General features: G+C 39.6%; 1 protein-coding gene across 1 annotated transcript in view; it reads left to right on the top strand.

Moving 5' to 3' along the window:
- CEP85L (centrosomal protein 85 like) overlaps window positions 1–20,110 on the top strand; it is a 190,147-nt gene that overhangs the window by 119,226 nt on the left and 50,811 nt on the right. The window contains exon 4 of the mRNA XM_019538196.1: window positions 16,240–16,361. Within this exon, the coding sequence (XP_019393741.1) occupies window positions 16,240–16,361 (122 nt within the window). The remainder of the gene's footprint in view (window positions 1–16,239; window positions 16,362–20,110) is intronic.

The raw sequence follows: 20,110 nt of genomic DNA, 5'->3' as shown, positions 1-20,110 counted from the left end.
TACCTGTTCACTTGCTGATTGGTTCAATCTATGCAGCTTAGACTAACCTTTGATGATACAATCAATTCAGCCTAGGGCTTTTTGGCCATCTGTACTTTAACCCAGGTGTCCCACCGGGCTTTTTTAACAATATTTTTTGCACAAAGTAGAACTGTTCCAACAGGACAGAGGGATAGATACCCACTTTGGTATGCCATACAGCCAGGTGCTTAAGATATTCTTCTGTAAAGTGGGAGAAATGGGTTCAGATCACTTTAAGCAGAAGAGGGAATTGATCTTGTCCTCTAACATCCTGGGCTTGTGCTCTACTTGCTGCATTACCCCCCCTTCTTCTTTTACTTCCTATTTTTTAAATGTCTGTATGAAATATTCTGCATTGTTAGGGAACATTTTATTTAACCCCATGTTATCTTCTGTTTCACTTCTACCAAATTGGGAAAATACAATCTTATTTGCACTGCACTGTGCTTAACCCATAGGCAAATCACTCAATCATTTTCTACCTCAAGTGTCCTGCTGTGCAACATGGGTATAGTGGAATAATATGCCTGGTTTCTTTCTGAGTTGTTTGAGGTTTACAAATGAGAAGCATTGTATAATATCTAAGTACTAAATATTCTGTGATCTTGTTGGTCTGTATGGAAGTTGGAAAGATTAGACTCTGTTTATACTAAGAAGCCCTCAAGGCCTGACCTTGGTAATATCTGGTTTGCCCTTTTTGCCTCTAATTTGTCTTGAAAGGATGGAAAATGCTTTCAGTAACTGACAGGTTTGCCCTCAGACCCATGTATGAAACTGTTGGTTTTTCAGAGGCAAGTGTGTCTCAAGTACATCTCATAATGTCAAGTAGAAGAGGTTTGCCATCTGGAGCAAAGCCAGACAGCTAAAACCGTTCACTTATTCCATGCACAGAATATTTGACTACCTTCCACACTTGTCAGTCCTAATTCTATACTAATTCTGTGTGTGGCATGCAGCAGATTGGGAGGAAGGGCAGAAAGCACAGCAGCAAAAGGCAGGGATCTAAGCAGCAAACCAGGCAGGGAGCAGAGGGAAGGAATCAGAAAGCAGAGTATTGGGTCAGGCTGTGAACAAAACGCAGAGCAGCAGATCAGGCAGGGGAAAGGGATTAAAGGGCGCGGGATTAAATTGTGCCATGGCTGCCAAAAGGTGGCAAAATGCTGCCTTCCACTGTACAGAATGGAATAGTCAGAGAATTCCTGCTAAAATTTTAATAGTGAACCCATGCGCTAAACTGTTTGGTATCTCATTTGAAAACCAGATTATTCTTCTCCCTGATAATCCCTGCATAAAGGGCAGAAAACAATTTGAGCTCCCGCTCAGCCTTTTTCTTCAGTTGAAGTTGCAGGGTTTATATTTGTAGGCTACGTACAGACAGTTTAAAAGTCCAAGGCTGAATCAATTCAGTCTTTGTAGGTTAGTCTAAACTGCACATATTAAATTGAAACAGATGTGTACAGCCATTTACCTTTGATTCAGGAAATGCAGTCACATGCCTATAGTGACTCAGGCCAGAAGCTGGGGGGCATTAGAGCATGGCTTTCTGGCTCTGCTCACTGCTTCTTCCTGCTGCCCCTGAGGTTTTTGGGATTTGCAGTCCAGAATTACAATAGCAGGAGGTTGCTCATCACTTCTTCCTGCTTCCAGGTGCCCCTGGGATTTGTAGCCCACAGTTAAAGCCAGCAGTAAGTTTGACCAGGTGCAGTGGCGACACGTAGGAGGTGCACCATCTGAGAGTGTTGGTGAACCCCCCCGTCAGCCAGCATTCTGGGCGGGGGGGCAGGCGAGAGCACTGGTGCCCCCCCCCAAGAGCACCAGCAGTAGTGTGGGCTGTCCTGGAAGTGTCATTGCTCTCCTGGAAGTGTCAGCTGGGTGCCTGGAAGTGCCAGTGGTGTGCTGCTGCCACTTGCGGATCAGTAGAATCGGCTGTGGGGGGGGGAACCCCCCCGGTTGATGACTGGTCACTGGGGGGGAGGGGCAAGTGCCCCCTGACTCAAGAGGCATCAGTTGCCCATGAGTGGGGGAGGGGTGTTTAGTCCCCACCCCAGCCCCAGACCTTGGCTGGGATTTGCTTGATGGGGCAGTTCCCCCCCCTCCCCCCCTGCAGACTGGGCTGCATCTCCAGCTGGGCTTGCCCCTTCCCCACCCCCTTGTCAGCCAGGCCTTGCTGCACTAGCCAGAGAGCAGAGGGGTGGGGCCAGCCCTGCTCTCTAGAGCAGATAGCACAGACCAGCCCAAGGCAGCAAAGTATGCTGGGATCCTGGGGGACTGATTTAACTTGAATCAGGAAGGTCCGGGACAGAAGTTCCATAAACCAGTTTGATCCAAATCAGTTAAGTCTGATACTACATTCACCCAGATTTATCTTAAAATAGTTTCAGCCATTTTGAAATTGGCTTATATACACTGAACTTGTGTTCTGCTACAGGTTTAGACCAGTTTCTGATCACTTAAACTGTTTTAAGTGTAACTTCTGTCCCTAGCCATAGAGAGATACAAGTGTATTCTTGTATGTTGGTTATGTTCCACAGGCTCTTTGAAATTTCTTGGCCCATATAGAATATGAAGACACAGACTTAGAGGTCCTGTGTTTTTCCCACAGCTTTGCCTCACTGATTCACATGAAACTTGTTTCTGCTTTTTTCGTTCTTTTGACTGAAGTCTGTTGTTAATTCACAAGAGATTGGGGAGCATGCTGTGCAGCACTTATACTGACAGCATGTGGGTAAGGGAAGGACAAATTTGTAAAACGAGTCACAGCTGCAAGACTTCTAGGACAACAGTTTGGCTGGATTCCATCTTTTCTTGCCTGTTAAGATGAAGTTTTGGCCACCATCCTCAATGGTGGATTGATTTGGTTATTTGTGTGTGTTTTGAACTCTGTTGTTTACAAGTAGTGATTTTTGAGGATATCCATTTGATGCATCCTTTATTTTCATTTAATCTCACAATACTGAGTCTGTTGAATCTGTCAGTTGCTGACATGCACAACTGGGTTTCTTCTTAAAAATTCTACAAAAACAGTAGTGGAAGAGAGAGAATCCATTCAGTTCAGTGACACAAGGCTGCGCATTTAAAACTTCCAGGTCTGCAGTTTCAAATATCAAAAACTTTTGGCCAGATATTTATAATAACATTGTAGTTCATATTCAAAAACTAATATAGACCTGTTTCATCACCTTTCCTTCTAATGTGGCAGACCCAAGAGGCAGATGTCTGTTGGGGTTGGGGAGTGCTCTAACTCGCAGGGCTTTATGTAAAGCCTCAAGTATTAGGGCGGGGGCCTGCATGTCTGTGAGTGCCCTTTATGCTCATCTTTACTTCCCTAGTTGAAGAAGTCCCGTTCTCAAATACAGGCTAAAGACAACGCTTATTCATGGGTTTATACTACCTCTGGCAGGAAAGATGAGACCAACTTAAAGAAAAATAGCGACATATTTTTACAAGTGCTTGATAAATTATGTGTATAGACATAGCAGCAGCATACATTTAACATAAATCTGCCACATTAGAGAATCAGAAATTAAGATATTATCAGCCCTGGAAACCTTTTGGGTGGTTAATTTGCTGGGACTGTTAATGTGCTAATCATGATTATTTCATTGCTAATCTTGTCTTCCCACCTGCTAATTTGTTTTATCTTGTCTACTGGCTGTTGTGTGGAAGTGTGTGTGTGTGTGTGTGTGTGTGTGTATGCATGCACATGGGTGCACATGTGTATTACCTAAAACTGGGTGCTGATTCGGGTTCTGGTCTCTAAAGCTAGGTACAGACGGTCAAAAAGCCGAAGGCTGAATTGATTCCATCTTTGTGGGTTATTTTAAATTGTATGGATTGAACTGATAAACAAGTGAACAGACATTTAATTCTGATTCTGGAAATGCAGTCACATGCCAACAGTGGCCCATGCCTGAAGCTGTGGGGTGCCAGAGCATGCATTCCTGCTAGACTGGAACAGACAGCTTGGGTCAAGGCTAGCCTGTTAACCTTGCAAAGGGAGGTTTGTGAGGGAGGTGCAAAGCATCCTGGGATGCTGGAGGACTGCAAGTTAACTTTAATTAGGAGAGGCTCTTGGACAGAAGTTCAATAAGCCGATTTAACCTAAATCAGTTAAGTCTGATACTGCATCCATCCAGATTTATCTTAAACTGTTTCCAGCCATTTTGAAAGCAGTTTATGCACATTGGACTTCTGTTGTGTTACAGATCTGAATCAGTTTCCAGACACTTATACTGATGTATGTGTAATTTCTGTTCCTAGGCTAAGCGATACTATAACATAGATAAGTAATAATGGTGGTTCAATAATTATTTCCTGAATTTTTGGTGCATAAGTTTTCAATCTTAATTTTATATCAATGTTAGCTTTTTTTAAATTAAAAAACTATTTACACACTTCTGTCAGACTGAATTCCAGTTTAGAATAATAAATTGAAGAAATCATTTTAACAACTTAGCTGTGGTGTATTGCAGAAAGCTTCAAAGAAGGAAGAGGAACTCAGCCAGTATTGTAGTGGGCTCCCATTTGTCTCCTGAATGTTACAGTCAAGAACGTTTGAATTTAAATGTAATGGGAAGATAATATGAACACTTTATAAAACAAGTGCTTCTATACTTAGGAAAGACCTGCTTGTTATCAATGGAAAATTCCAGGCACTGTTGCTCTTAATAGCATATATTAAATGGCACCTACAAGTGATTTGTGTTTGTAAGGTTTGCCAGAATGTAAATGGAAGCAGTTTTTTACACAAAATATTGGTGTTGGTACAGAGTTTAAGGAATGGCATTTCTGTTGCTTTGTGAGTGTTATAATTTTAACGCTAATGGCTAGATATGTAGGGGGAGTCGCATAATCTGGCTTTCAGCTTTGGGAATGCCTCTTTCACATCAGAGTGTGCTTGCTGAGAAGGGGCAGAGATGGGAAACTTGTGGAGCAAAACTGAGTAATTGGCATACCACAAACAAGACAGTACTCTTTGTCCATGAGCGAGGTACCCCTGACAGTGTGTTATCATTTTTGCAAGGTTCAGGAATGCATTTTTATGCTTTTTTTTTCATTTTAGTTTAAGATAATTTGTGTGGATAAGTTAATCAGTGCTGCTGTTGAAGTAGAGAGAGAAGGATGTTCTCATGAGTCATACAGTGCCCAATAATATTTTTCACTTCTTTGTGTAGGTTTTTGTGCTGGCTTCTTGACACAGAGATGGGGTTTGTGTAAAATGAGACTATTCAAGTGACTGGACAGATTCTGAGCAAATAGATTACTTACCAGTATAAGCCTTCTGAGGCTAGGACTGCCCTCTTATGTTTCTAAGTGTCTTGCACAAGGGAGCTGGGATTTCTATACAATAACAAAGCAAAGCCATAATACAACTGTTTTGAAAATTCAGGAGATCCAGAATGCTGAATGTCAGTAGTGAATTGCAGTCATTATTATGCAAATCAATTTTCTGAAATGTTTCTAGGAAATCAGAAATATTCCTTTCTGTGTCAGATGAAAGATAGTTATATGTGATTGATATCCTAGCATGTTGAAATTGAAATGAGTCTTATTAACAAGTTTTTTGAAATCCTGGTAAAAATAAAGCAAAAATCTCTCAACCCCAAACTTCCTAACATTAGTTTCTCCATGTTTTACTACCATGTTCAAGTTCCCATTCAGTACAAAATGCAATTGCTGCCCTTTTGCACCAGTTGCTTTAGTTTGTTAAAAACATTCCCAAATGCCCAGTTTTTCGTGCCTAGTTTTTTCAAGTTTTGCAAGAGACTTTAATGAGAAGTACATAATTCTGCTTCTTATCTATTTTGTTTTGTTACCGTGTCTCCCTTCCTCCAGTGATGCCAATTTCAACTTCCCATTTCTCACCTTGGGACTCAACTATCTTTATTTTTTTCTCCTGGGCCACCTTCCCTCAGCCAGTCTGTATATACTCTTCCTTCTCAGGACCTGGTTTTGCTGTTGTTATCTACATTTTAGCAGCCACCTACTTAGCTTAGGGACCTTTGCATAAACTGGTATTACTGAAAGCTTTGGAATTATATAGGATCTGGTCTTGATCCATTATAATTAATGGGAGTTTTACCATTGAAGTTTCCCATTGTGCGAGTCTATGCCTAGGCTACATAACTGATCTGATTATTTTTATCCTTATCTTTCCTTCCTCCTCCAATCCTGTTGCTTGTTTATGATCATTTTTTGTGCTTTGCACTTAATTAAATTGTAGGCAGTAACTATCTCATCTTTCTGACTAAGTGGGGACACGGTCTTGATTGGACTTTTGGGCTTTATCACAAAAGAGACTCTGATAATAGGAAAGAGGACAAATTACACTAACCCATGTGACACAGGGTTAAGTGTTTCTGGGGCATAAATGGACCCAACTGTCACTGGCCTCAAGTAAAAAAAGATGTTATCTCATCTCATGCATGATGTGTGGTTCCAGTTCACACCCCCTTGCATTTAATCTGGAGGAAAAATGCTTTCAAAGTGCAGCACACTACTGTATAAACTGTTTAACTTTTCATTCTTTTCTTATTGAGAGCTTTTATTCTGTCAATAATTGACTCATAAAAACCAAGATGATAATTCTCTTTACCATATATGGTAGCTGGTTCTTGTAAAGATTGTTTAATACAATTTCAATAAAAATATTACACAATGGAATGCATTAGTGGAGGTCCATTTAATGCAACAAACTGGACCCACCTTATAAAGCATAGCTGTGCTTTATCACTACTATATCTAAACAGAAACTGAAATAAGTAGCTAAAAGAGGAGAGAAATATCTAAACAATATTTATGTTGCTTTCTCAATAATATCGTAAATTCTCTAAGACGCATGTACAGGAATAGTAACGAAAGCAAAGGAACGTTAAAACCGGGAGGAAAACACTCTTGAGTGGGGTTCTTTTTTGCTAACTTCAGTATTCCAGTCAGTGCTAACTTAGATTTCTGGGAATTGGGATACCAATTAGTGCAACTGTCATTCTGGCCTTTTGTTCTTCAGAAGTCCCTTGTGTGGCATGTGTATGGTATGGATATCGTCCAGGTGTATTTAAGGTGGAACCTTTATTAATTTAATTGTGAGTATGTTATACGCTATGCATGGTTGGTCCTCCTGTAGACATAGAGGGGTAAATTCTACCTTAAATTATACTGTTATATTACTTGACCTCATGTGAAATTATATACTGTAGTGAGAAGGAAGAAACTGTTACGTTACTATGACCACATCTCTGCCAGGGCACACGTTGTACCCTCTCTTTTCCAGTGTTTTTGTGCGGGAAACTTCTAAGCCATGGGACTTCCCCTAATTCTTTTTGGGAAATTTTTGTCACCAATGTTTTTTTTGTTTCAAACTTTTTTCCGTAATTTTTTAATCCAAACTGTGTATTTCCTCAGTTATGACCCTTAGTTACCATATGCTGTACATTATGTAAATGATTACTCTCCATCCTTAGACATATTTTCAGACTGATATCATGTTTCTTCAAATTGTGCACTGTGTAGTTAGCTCTTCTGATCTTTTTCTCATAAATCAGTCCCTGCATCTCTCTGGTCACTATTGTTGCATTTCCCTGAATTCAATCTAGTGTGTCATTATATTTTTGATAATATTACGTCCGAGCCCCCAAGGTCTGAAATAGCCTGCCATCGGAGGTGGTTTGAGCACCTACATTGAACACCTTCAAGAGTAAATCGGATGCTTATCTTGCTGGGATCTTAAGACCCCAGCTGACTTCCTGCCCCTCAGGCAGGGGGCTGGACTCGATGATCTTCCGAGGTCCCTTCCAGCCCTAATGTCTATGAAATCTATGAAAATTGAATGCAGTATTCCAAGAGAGCTTAAACCAGAGCCATATAAAGAGGGTTTACACTAGAGCTATCTTCTCCATAGTCTGATACTGTATTTTCTGACCACAGTTGCATTCATTTTTTTTTCTAGTCAGAATATGCTGCTGAACACTTGCCAGTGGACAGCAAATCAGACAGTTAATTGTTTTCTCATACTAATTGCCTTACATGATGGTTTGAAGCATATTTAACTGTTTCCATCCAAAGTATATGGTTTCATTATCTTCTGGTGGTGTTTCTAATCTCTCTAGGACCTTTGTATGTCACAGTTACTCCTAATTTGTAACATAATTTCCAAATTTTTTTTATGATTCCTGTGTCTTATCCATTAATAAGGATGTTAAGAAAGGCTTAATTCCAGTTCCTGCAGAGCCCTATTAGATGCTTTTGAGTTGGAGGTAGGGTTGCACGGTTATGATCAAGAACAAAATCTGACTCGGAATAAGTAAGATTTGCAAAAGCAGCTGGTTTTTTTGTAACATTGAGATTTTGCTGTTTTAAGAGTTTTACCCACTGCCTGTTGCTGAGTGGCAGCACTCCTGTTCACGTGGCAGCAGTGCAGACTATAATGAAGCAGGTGGCTGGAATACAGGTGCCACAAGTCACCTGTTTTGTTCTGTTCCTGGTTCTCCTGCTGGCTTTGTGTGACCTTTGGTAAGCCACTGAACTTTTTTGAGACTCCCTTTATCTTTGCTTCACAGGGGTTTGAATTAAGAAGCAGTTTCACTTTGTGATCCTCAGGCTAAATGGATTGAAATCTGGGAAACAGTGTTAGGGGAGGGAGAGGAGGGTTTGTTCTTTTCTTCCTCTTTTCTCTTGGCAGCTACAGCACTAATCCATGGCCCCTCAAAATCTCAAACTTCCTCCTTACCCAGGAGAGGAAAAAACGGTTGAATCTGTGCAGTTAGCAGAGCTTCCTGGCTTGTTCTATGACCTGTGCCCTCCTGTGGGGGCAGGAGTTTATTTAGTCCTTTTGTGACTGATTATGTAGAATCTGTATGAAGTGTTTTCTGGGTTTCTTTAATTTCATGAAGCTGCAAACAGTTCGCCAGATGTATTTGTTCATTTCAACCAAGGTTATCAAACTTACCTCCTGCCCTCAGCTGGATCTGGAAGATCGGGCTCCTTGGAGGCCAGATCCAGCCCAGGGCATGGGGTGGCTGTGGCAGCAGTGACTCCAACTCCTGGCCAGTCCACGAGACAATGACTCCAGATCCCAGTGCATGCCCCATACCAGAGCTGGAGCTGCTGCCATTGACACGTGTGTTTCATGCTGGGGTAGCGGCTCCAGCCCAGAGCATGCAGCAGTGACAATTCTGGCTCTGTGTCTGCCATGGGACACTAAGTGACTGGAGGACATCCTGGGCTGTGCCAGCCCTCATTGACCCTCTGGCTGCTGTACACTGGGGTTCAAGGGCCCTGGACTGAGTGGCAGGCCCCTTCCCTCCTCCCCTGTGCACAACTTCCAGTGGTCCATCAGAAGCTGGGCAGGCTGGATACAGCAGCTCTGAGGGCTATACTTTTGACACTCCTGACTTAATATAATTTTTAGCTTCCTGTCACTTGTGAGTAATAGTTCTGTTGGAATAGGGCTGTTGGAATTTTCACTGTTGTAAGATAGAAGTTGATATGCAGTTTTAATAATTTTAAGGAAAGATTATTTCTGGAAGAAAATCCTTTTTCTTAATATTTAGTTGCCACCTAGTAAAGAATACAAAATATATTATTGATGGTTTATCCTTCTGCACAGATGCTGAGGGTGTCTATACACATGCTTCAGGGTGAGGGGGGGCACTCTAATTAGAATGGCTTATGTCGGGGGTGGAGGGATGACTGCTTTAAGGAAAAAGCAGGAGGAAGTTTTGGATATCAGCATATCCTAAATACATTTTGGTAAAAATATATTCAAATGCTAGTATCCTCTAGTCAAGAGAGAAATTCTTTTCCCACTGTTGGGAAACATGATGATATCAGTCAGCAATGTGTGTCCCAGCAATAAATATTTGCATATAAGCTAGTACAACAAAGACTTAAAGCAACTATCTGTGTCTCAGCAGTGACTTGACAGTTTGCCAGGTCCTGAAAGTCAAAAAAACAAGTTAGTTTGGACTGCACTGTGTGAAGGGGTTGGTTTCAGCTGAACAGATGTTTTCAATCTAAGCTAAATACGCTTGGAAGAGGTGCCAGCCAGCAAAAATAGTTGTGTTTTCTAGAGCAGTTGCAAAAGAACGCTTCAGGTGTTAGACTAAGATCTTTTGTAATTTTTCGGGGTAGTGGTTGCTGGAGTGGGGAGTGTTGCTTGTGTATTATGTGTGACTTCTAAAAATGAATTCTGTTCCCAGTCCTTGATTTACTGGCTTTAGAGGACAAAAAGTTCTCATGTAATTGGACCACCTGTGTGGTGTTACCACACAATTCAAGCTATTTGGAAACTTGTTGGGAGTATTCAGCACCATGTGTTGTCAATGAATGAAGTGTGTCTTTGTTATTTTGAGCACTATTCAGAAAGTATTTATAGCACTTGGATACAAGGAATGGAAAAATAATTTGTCTATTTGAAATGACCACCAAAACACTTGCTTTTGATATATCTACCAGAAAATCATAGTGAACTCTAAAGATTGTCTATATTATAAAAATCTTCTAAAAAAAGCAAAACAAAGTAGGTTTGTCTGTCACATAAGTTTTATGTACTTACTGTTGATGTGTATTTTGGAACCCATTGTGTAGCAACTATTTGGCAAATCACTTATCATATGTTTAAATAAACTTTCCAAAGTTTATTCTGTCTCATACTTTCAAGTGTCATTGGTATTTCAGTGACATAGGTTGCACAGTCAGTTTATAACGCAAATAGATATTTTTTGTTTTGTTGCATATCCATCTGATTGTTAACTGTTTTTGCATTGGATTTAAGTGATCAACTGGTTTTGAAATAATGCTTCAAAAAAGTATCTAGAGCAGAGGCTTTCAAATAATATTCAAGACTATTTCACATGTCAGTAATAGTCTTTAATCTCTCCCCCCTATCCATTTTAGTAACTTTTCTAATGAAAGTTCATTCTCATTGGTTAGCATAAGAGCCAAAACTTACCCTTGTCAAGCAATGAGATGGGTTATATTTATTTAGATTCTTTGTTTATACATTGCCCTTTGTTTTAGCAGCTGAAGAATAACTTTGCCTGTTGAAACTACAGAGGGAATCTTACAAAAGCAGAATGTAATGTTTGAATCAGGTTGATACCCTCATAATCCTTGAAAAAGTGTAAAACCCTTGGCAATGATTGCCCAAAGTCTTGGTTTTAGGTCTCTTACGGAAGAGAAGTTAGCAGTTAGAGGTGGATGGGTGTCATGTGTCATGCCTGTTGTTATTTGTAGGGCTCAGTTCAAACCAGCGGATGGCTGCTAAGTCCTTTGATGCTAGTGCCCGCCATCCTGTGACAGAATATGGAAGCACCCTGCTCCGTCTCTGGTGGAAAAGGATCTACCTGAGTTCAGCTTTCCTTTCCTTCTACTCAGGTGCTCAAGGGAAGGACCATAGAAGATTGGCTATTCTGGACAAGGGAGGGAGGAATTACCTCTAGGAAAGCAGGATTCTACTCTTGTATCATAGAACTGAGCTGTATCTCAAGCATGGGGAGATTTGACTTTTTCTGGAGATGTTAACTTATTTACATCCTGTCGTCTTCTTCAAGACCTTATTGACTGGATTTTTGTTGTCCCAGACAGTTACTGTATTAGCTTACTTATTGGATGTTCCAGTGTATGGTTAGAGCTGTGAATGGGAATTGGCAAATGCATAGTTAGGTACTGCACAGGACACTGATTCAGCATCTCAGATCAATGTTTCTGAGTAATGTAATAAATGAATCCTTGGCTCTAAGAGGCATGGAAAGATAACAAGGGAGAGTATCTTCTCTGCTTAGATTGAAGGCTGTTTCTCTGGCTTTCTAATTCTAGCCCAATACCCAGTAGGGAATAGAAGGACAAATAGTGGTACAATGGGCGAACTGGCAAAGGCCAAAAAATGGGGCACCACTCAATGATTTTAGCATGTGACAAAGTTTCTTGCTGTTAGGATAGACATTCTAAGGCACTGGTCTGCTTGGCTGTACAAAATAGATTCTCATAGCAGTGATTTCATGTTGGTGCACCTTATCTGCAGCTACATAGGAAAACGAAGAACAGGGAAAGAAGTGACACTGAATCTGAGTTTTTGTGAGCTCCAGAAACTAAATTGGGGTTTAGATTGATAGTATCCATGTCCTCAAAATTCTGAAGCTGTGTGGTTTTTCTAAAGGGAGCATGCATGCTATCTTTCATAATGTTTTAACGATACAGCTATACAGTCGTCAAGTTAGTTTCATTATCAGGTTGGTATTACTTAGTAAAAGTAATACTAAATTAATACTAAGCATAAGCAATCCTCATACATTGTAATTGCAGGGAATTGTAAGGAGGAAACCTAAAGAATTTACCAAAGTCAGTGTCTATAATTAGAATAACTAAGTATCTTAATAGGGAAACCAGATTATTTTATATTTAGACCATAGCATCAAAGCCATATACAAAGATTCTTCTTTAGATTTAATTTTTTGTGTAGGGGTGAATTGTTCCTTTTGCTGAAGGGAAATGTTATATGACAGAACTTAAAGGAATGTTCTTCATGAACAGAAATGTGATAATTTTTACTTGCCAGATACTACACATGCTAATACCAAGTCTTGCAAGACTAACATGGAACAAGTTGTCATGAATAATTGATGAGATTTAAGGTATTCACTCAGAAAACTTCTTTCAGACACCTTCCAAATATCATTTTGTCAGTGCTGGTGCACACGTGGATACACATGTGTGGGATGGATTTGTGTGGGGTAGATTGATTTAAATCAAAGGTGGTTGAATTCCCCAGTATTAGTCCTCTAGTTGTTGTTATTGTTCTGTATTAGTCCTTAGTTTTTCATAAAGGAAGACCTGATTTTTTTTTTTCCCCTTCATACCCACTTCTGGTTCATAGGATCTTTGGATATTAGGGCTGGATGGTACCCCACAAGGTCATCTAATCCTGACCCCCTACTCAAAACAGAATCGTCCCTGACTATAAACCATCCCAGCCAAGCATCTGCCTAACCTGCTTTTGAAAATTTCCAGGGATGGAAATTCCACTTTTCTGTGTAGCCTGTTCCAGTGCTTGACTACCTTCAATCAGACAGTTTCTCTTAATCTCTAAACTGAATTTCTTCTGCTTTGGTCTATTACGCCTAGTCTTGTCCCCTGGGGTTACATTCTATCTCCATCCATAATCACCCTTCAGATATCTGAAGACTTTTATCAAATTTCCCTCAGTCTTTTCTTCTCCAGACTAAATAACCCTAAGTCTTTCAGCCTGTAAGTCATGCTTCCCAGGCTTCATTTTTGTCACTCCCCTCTGCGCTTTTTTCCAAGCTGTCCACATCCTTCCTGAAGTTCATGGCCCAAAATTGGACACAGTACTCCAGGTGAGTGGCTGGTAATAGTTAAGAAATCTAGATTTGCAACTATATAAAATATTTATGTAAAATTTGGTGGTACTTAAATTCTTAACCAAGAGATGCACTAGTCATATTTAATCAGTTATTTAACTTAACATGCATTTATTTAGATTTGTAAATTTTTGCAACTTTCTAACATAATGAAGTGTAAATTGTAGTTCTTGTGTGCTAGGCAACCCCCAGCGTGCATTCCAGAGCATGGCATGCAAAGGCATTTTGCTTGGCATGCTCACCTCAGGGAGGGGAGGACAGGGCTGCTCTGCTACAACAAAATTCAGGCCCTTTATGACTCCCCTGCCATCTCCCTGGCACATGTACATCTTACAAGTCAAGGTTGCAGGTGTTTTTGGCATTCTGCCCAAAAACATTGCCATCCCTTTACTAGACTATTAATTTATTTCTATTTGTGATCTGCATCAAGCTGCTGTTGGATAGAAATTGGCATTCAGTTAAAAATGTGGGGGGAAAGCACTTTTATTAATGTTTTTTTCGTCTGCTAGAAGTAAATGACAAAAACCAAGAGTAAAGTAAGGTATTTAAATGCAAAATGTTCAGTTCTCCCAATCTTCTGGACTCTTTTAAGAGTAGGAGCCAGAACTTTAGTGTCCTGTTGATGCTGTATTTACTCAAATCTTAGATAACCCTAAATTTCAGGTAACCTCCCAATAGTTAGATTCTATACATGGAAAATTTATAAATTTGTTATAATTTTCCACATGTAGAAACTGAATATTGGAGGGTCATCTTTAATTCGTCCCTCCTTCCACTGCTGCAGGGGGGCAGGCAGTGGGGAGGCAGGTGGTGTGGAGTGTTTTGATAGAAGGAATGTTTTTATTGTGCTTTTTTACAGTTTTGTCCTTTTGAATACCATTTTTGCTTATCCCCCTGCCTGTCCCACCGAAGGTGGGGTGCAGAGGTGGGGGGGAGGGAGGCAGCAGCTGTAGCTATAGCCCTGAGCCAGGTAAGAGCTGGAGCCTGAGCCATAGCAGCCATGTGCTCCCCACCCTCGATTCTAAAACAAGGGTACCCCCCCATGTTAAGTGGGGGGAGGGGGAAACTTCATCTTAGAATCGAGTAAATGCAATAGTGCTTCTCACTAGAACTTCTCCTTGAGCTGAAGCTAGCATGGTCTTGTGCTTGATGTTCTGATTGCCCCCCTAAAGATAAGGCCTTTTTGGCCTTATTTATTATTGTCATGGTTGGTGGATTTTACTTGCTACTTTTAAACTTCACTCCAAGATCCGATGCCAAAATCAGATGCATGGCATGTCTTGAAGACATACAGAGATGGTCCATTCAGGTTTTAAATTGGGACTCGTTAGTGAGTGTCAGTTTGAAAAAGTCCTGTTTAAGTAAATAAAAAAATATTAAATGTTTAAATGAAGTACCAGAGGAGATTGTAAGTCTATAAAATCCTTCAGTCTCCCCAGGAACTTAAAATTCAGATGCATGAGAGAATTTTTGAAAGAGATGACAGACAGTTTTACTTAGCTGAAAATGTGTTGATGAAGACATTGTTGCCTGTTTATGGAAGTTTTTAAAAGGCAGGGATTTTTGTGATGTTAGTGCAATACACGATTGCAATAAAGTCAGGCAAGCTTTTGAAAGCCTTGCCTTGTATTTAAAAGCTTTTCTAAATTTATCTCAACATTGCAGTTAGTCGAAAAAAATCATTGGCTGCAATTCCTGGAACGTCATGGCTACATCACTCCAACGCTGCCAAAATATGGAAGTTTTAACATACTAATCCTATAAAAATAGCTTCTTGAGTGTTTTCTATACTAGTCATGCAATGTTCATCCATCAGCAAAATTAAACATAATTTTAATGAACGGTTTATGACCAACTTTTAGTCATCCAAAAATCAGAACTATAGATATCTATGCAACGTGCAAATTAATACAGTTTATCTTAGAAAGCCTTCAAATTGATAAAGGTTTTCTATAATTGTGTAAGATTAAACTTTTAAAATACCAATTTCTTTTTAAGTTAAAAAAAGGTTTGTAATTATTGATACTTTTTACACATTCTATACTGGAAGTGAAAAGGAAGCCTTACACTATATATGTGGAAATTGTGTAGTGTTCATGCCCTTTGTGAGAAAAATAGATGAAAATACTGACACTTTTTACAATACTACAAATAAAAGAGGTTTTCTTAGAACCTCAATCAAAATTGCTGAAATATGATTTCATACAGTTAATAATGTGATTTTTATAGTCTAGCCTTGTTGAAAATACATGGAGACTTGAAAATGTGTTGTTTGTGTCATTTTTAATTCTTAAAATCTTTTTAGAATTTGGCCCTGAAATTTAGCCAGAACTGAATCCCATTTCTATTCTTTTAAGTGCACATTATGTTGATAGAGGTTGTATTATTTTTCATGTAGTCTATTTCATGTAAAATCCAGTGAGTGAAAGGAACTATGTTGAAGAACTGGTATTTGAAGACAGCAGCAGTTTTGTTATCAGTCTGTTGTATATTGCTCAAAGACAGATGAAGTTAATGAAATATATATCCAGTGCATTGTAGTATTTCCTTTAACGCCATTGTACTTGACCTCTGAGTGGCTTTTTCCCTTCATCTGTGTTTTCAGAGATATGTAAAATGCCTTTAAAAAAAAACAAACAAGATTTGATAAGAAAGTTCACTTTCTTAACTTTACTATCTGCCTGATTGTTTTACTTAAAGGAAAATTGATCATGCTGCAGATTTGTATACAAGAAAGTCTTATATTTCAGAAAGAATAGATCCCGTAACATTTATAGAACAGAGAAAGTTCTGTATTCTTACCGTTCTTTAGAACTAATTAAATAATTTATTTTTTGTTCAGGTTTTGACTGGCTCTTCTCGTCAAGGTTACCCAGCCACAGGATATCAGGATTTACCCAATTGGGAATCTCTAATGAAAATCAAAGAAGGGTTGCTAAGACAGAAAGAAATTGTGATTGATCGGTGAGTAATCCTTTTATGCCTTCAAACTGAGTATTGAACAATAGACTGGACTATTGACATAAACACTGCTTATAGATGTTGACTTCCAGAAAGGATTGGTGGTTTAAAGGTTTTTGAGCCTCAGACTCGTAAAGACTTTTACACAAAGCAGTCACCGGAGAAAAGCAAGTGTGTGCATATGTCTTTGCTGGATCAGGAATTTAGCGTAATTTCTCTCTCTTCAGAGCCAGCTTGGTGGAAAAAGGAGAATGAGACAAGTTGCCAAGTTTATTGCCTATAAAATTTTTACTGGCTGTAAAATATTTTTTTTCTCCTCAGCCTGTACATTTCTACGCAAGTGACTTACAAGACAACACATAATTATTTTGTGGCCCATTCTTAATTGTCTTTTCCATGTGAGGTAGAGGAAGATGGATAGTTTGCTCTTTCAATGTGGAATTATTACTTGTTGAAGGCTCTTCTGCCTATATTCATTCTTTTTCATCTTTTGGTTACGGCTCTAAAAGCAGTTAAACGCATCTTATCTCCAATCTGTTTGCATTGGTTATGTTATCAAAATTTTCATGATGGAGATTAGAAATACTGGGAACCACTTTATTTGGAACTCGGTTTTCAATAACAGATGTGATGGTTTAAAGTACAGCAGGTATAAGAGTTTATGAGTGAGATTCTATGTTGTGCCTCCAAAAGGCACAGCTCACTCTCTTCAGCCCAGGGGAAAGGGTAGGCTCTGGTGGCTTTAAGCTTCGGTTAAAGTCTTCTGATCCCAGAGGCCCTTGATGTAACTTGCATTGCTTCAGGTTGTCCTGTGTGAGTTGCAGCAGTTTTCCCAGGCTGTGCTTTTGCCAACAGCACTATGTGCTATAGTTTTGTGTTTCCATGTTACTCCTACCCTGAGAACACCCCATCAGCTCTTAGATGTGTGTTTGTTAAATCCTAAAGTTTAAGATGACCCAGGGCTGTCTTCCTCAGATCCTGTGTTGGGGAAATTTTCCCCATCCCGATTGGGATTTTTGGAGTCCCTTTACTCTGCTTTATCCCTTTTATTTAGTATCTGACCTTGCTTGTAAGCTTGTTAGTTGTATCAGTTGAAAGCCCAGTTTGTATTTCTGGTTAATCTGTTTCCCTTATACAAGACATTTCATTACAGTTCATTGTGAAGTTCTTTTGGACACTGAATTCTGTGTTACTTGCTTTTCTGCCTAGGAGTTCATACCAAAAAGGCTTAACATGGTTACCAATATAATCACAAAACTCTGACTTATTCACAGTATTGTTTTTCTCCCATAGCAGTTTAGGCTGCTGACAGACATGGAAAAAAAACCTCAGAGCTTTAGCAGAGGAGGAAGCACGTTGGTTTGACCCAGTTCCCCAGTGTCTGTATGATTTCCCCAGTGTCTGTATGATCGTGTGCTTCAGTGGGCCTTTTTGGCACTTTAATAGCTGTTTCAATCAGCTGTTTGATAAAAGCGCCAGGAAGCCCCACTGAAGCACCTAATCTATACAGACTTTGGGTGAGCTGGGCCAAACTACGTGATGCTGCTTCTGGGCATCTTGTGCTCAGCTTAGGGGCACACTGAACTGAAAGTAAAGCACTGGTTCTTTGTTTTGTTTGTTTTTCACATCTGTAAGCAACCTTATTTGCTATCTTTGGACTGCTGATAGGAAAGGCAGGATATTCGGCAGCTCTGGGAAGAAGTTAGTTGTGGTGATTACTTTTCAGTTAACTGTGGAAGAATGAATACATGATAAAAGTTGAGTGGGAAACAAAAAAAAAAAACCTTAAATGACCTCACATTCATCTGGTTTAAACTGGTGATTCTGTACCAGGGTATTGATGCTTTGAGATCCTTTAGGGTACAGTGGGATGCCACACAGTTTTAGAACTGATAGATGTAAAAGGTATGATTCCCAAGATAAACACAGAGATATCCAATAGAAATCCAGAGTGTTAAAACATTTTGCCTTTATATCTTGGTCTTTGTGTTTTTTGCAACAGAAGAATTGCTCTGTTGTTTTTCTGTAGTCAAAAAGTGAGTGAAATCTGAGAGCTGGTACTTTCTAAGGGGTACCTCAAGTCAGAAAAAGGTCAAGAACCACTGGTTTAAATAGACATCAAACGCTAAAACCAAGCATACAATAAACTATCATAATGTTGGGAGGACTTATTTCATAGGATTTCACAGAGGAGTCAATTTCAAAGATTTCACTCTGTGAAATCCTGTGAAATATGAACTTTCATTTCTACCCAGAAGAAGTTTTACAATCTTTTCTCCAATGCCTGATGAAGGGTGTTTGTGCCTGAAAGCTTGCAATTAACAAAATTTTTTTGCAAAAATCTTGTCGGTCTAATAAAAGATATATTATCTCGACTAGGAGTCCTGATTGCCTTTTCCTTTAGACCAGTACGGCTACAATCTGGATGCCTTTCTAGTAACTGGAATTCTTTGAGATGTCTCATCGCTATCTATAGTCATGTTCCACCCCACTTCCTTTTCTCCTTGAAATTGTGAGTTAAGACTTTGCAGGTGAGAGAGCTGATGGGAAGCATGAACTGACCTTAGTGCAAAGCATAAAAAGGAACAGGACTCAGCAGCATGTCCTACAGGTACTGCTAAAGCAAAAGGTTTCCAAACTTGAAGAGCTGTAGCACGTGCTTGCCAAAGGTGAGGATGTGCATAGGGGCTAAGTAACTTGCTTTCTATTCCTTAATGGAAATATACAACATAGGAATTGTGAAAGAACTGAAGGGCATGGCGGAAAGAAATGAAGCATGGGTAGGGACATGCCTGTGTGGTGCCAGGTCCCAGCTGCCATTTCAACCCTGGATGTTGCACAAGTTAAATGGAACCCTGACATTGCTCTAGCATAGTGGTTCTCAACTTTTTTAGACTCAGGGCATCCTTGGAAACCGCCAGCTCTCCAGCTTTCACTCATTTTTTGACTACAGAAAAATAATAGAGAACTTTTTCTGTTGCAAAGAATTCAAAAAGACTACAACAGGTTGGAATATTCTTGATGCTTTGAATTTGTATTTGATGTCTCAGGGTTCATCCTGTAAATCAGGGTTGCACAGCACTGTGACTGAGAATCGCTGCTCTTGACACAAGCCAGGGATACACCATGCACACAGTAGTTCCGTGAGTGAGAGAAACTGATGTTACCTTGGTCCTCGCACCCTGATCTGCACTACGTGGTTAGCTCCTCTGGGGAGGTAATGGATGCTTTGCATTTAAAATCTTAGATATTTCAGTAGATATTCTAATTTAAAAAAAAAAAAGAGTCAACTCCACCCCCAGTAAGAGAGATCAGAATAAAAAGAAAAATGTCTTTGGATCATACTAGCTGGACAGATGCCATTTATTTGTCTTTAACATTGGCAATCTGACAAAAACTGCATAGCTGGAACTTCATCAACTGTAACAAAAAAAATGCTTCCTCGGTGCACAGGTAGGTAGGCTTTTATAGTGGAATGGAAATCTAGAGTAGAGTTTTTAAAAATGTATGTTTGCGTTTCTCAACAGAAACAGCATCAGAAATACCACTGGAGTGGGTAACAGTCAGTTGGATTTGTTTTAGAGTCCCTTCCATGAGTTGAATTTAGAAATGATCAGTTAAGCACTTATGAACAGAATGGTATTAATACATTAAAGCTTATTTAGTTAGTTTTGGTTTAACTTACTTAAATGTATTACTGTAAGGTATGTAATAAAAACCCAGAAATCATAGTGGATTTGAGACAAAGTCAA

This window comes from Crocodylus porosus, unplaced genomic scaffold (assembly GCF_001723895.1).
Source record: "Crocodylus porosus isolate Cpor-Errol unplaced genomic scaffold, CroPor_comp1, whole genome shotgun sequence".
Lineage (NCBI taxonomy): Eukaryota > Metazoa > Chordata > Crocodylia > Crocodylidae > Crocodylus > Crocodylus porosus.
The sequence above is the reverse complement of the archived record's forward strand: the minus strand, read 5'-3'. Positions and strand labels throughout refer to the sequence as shown.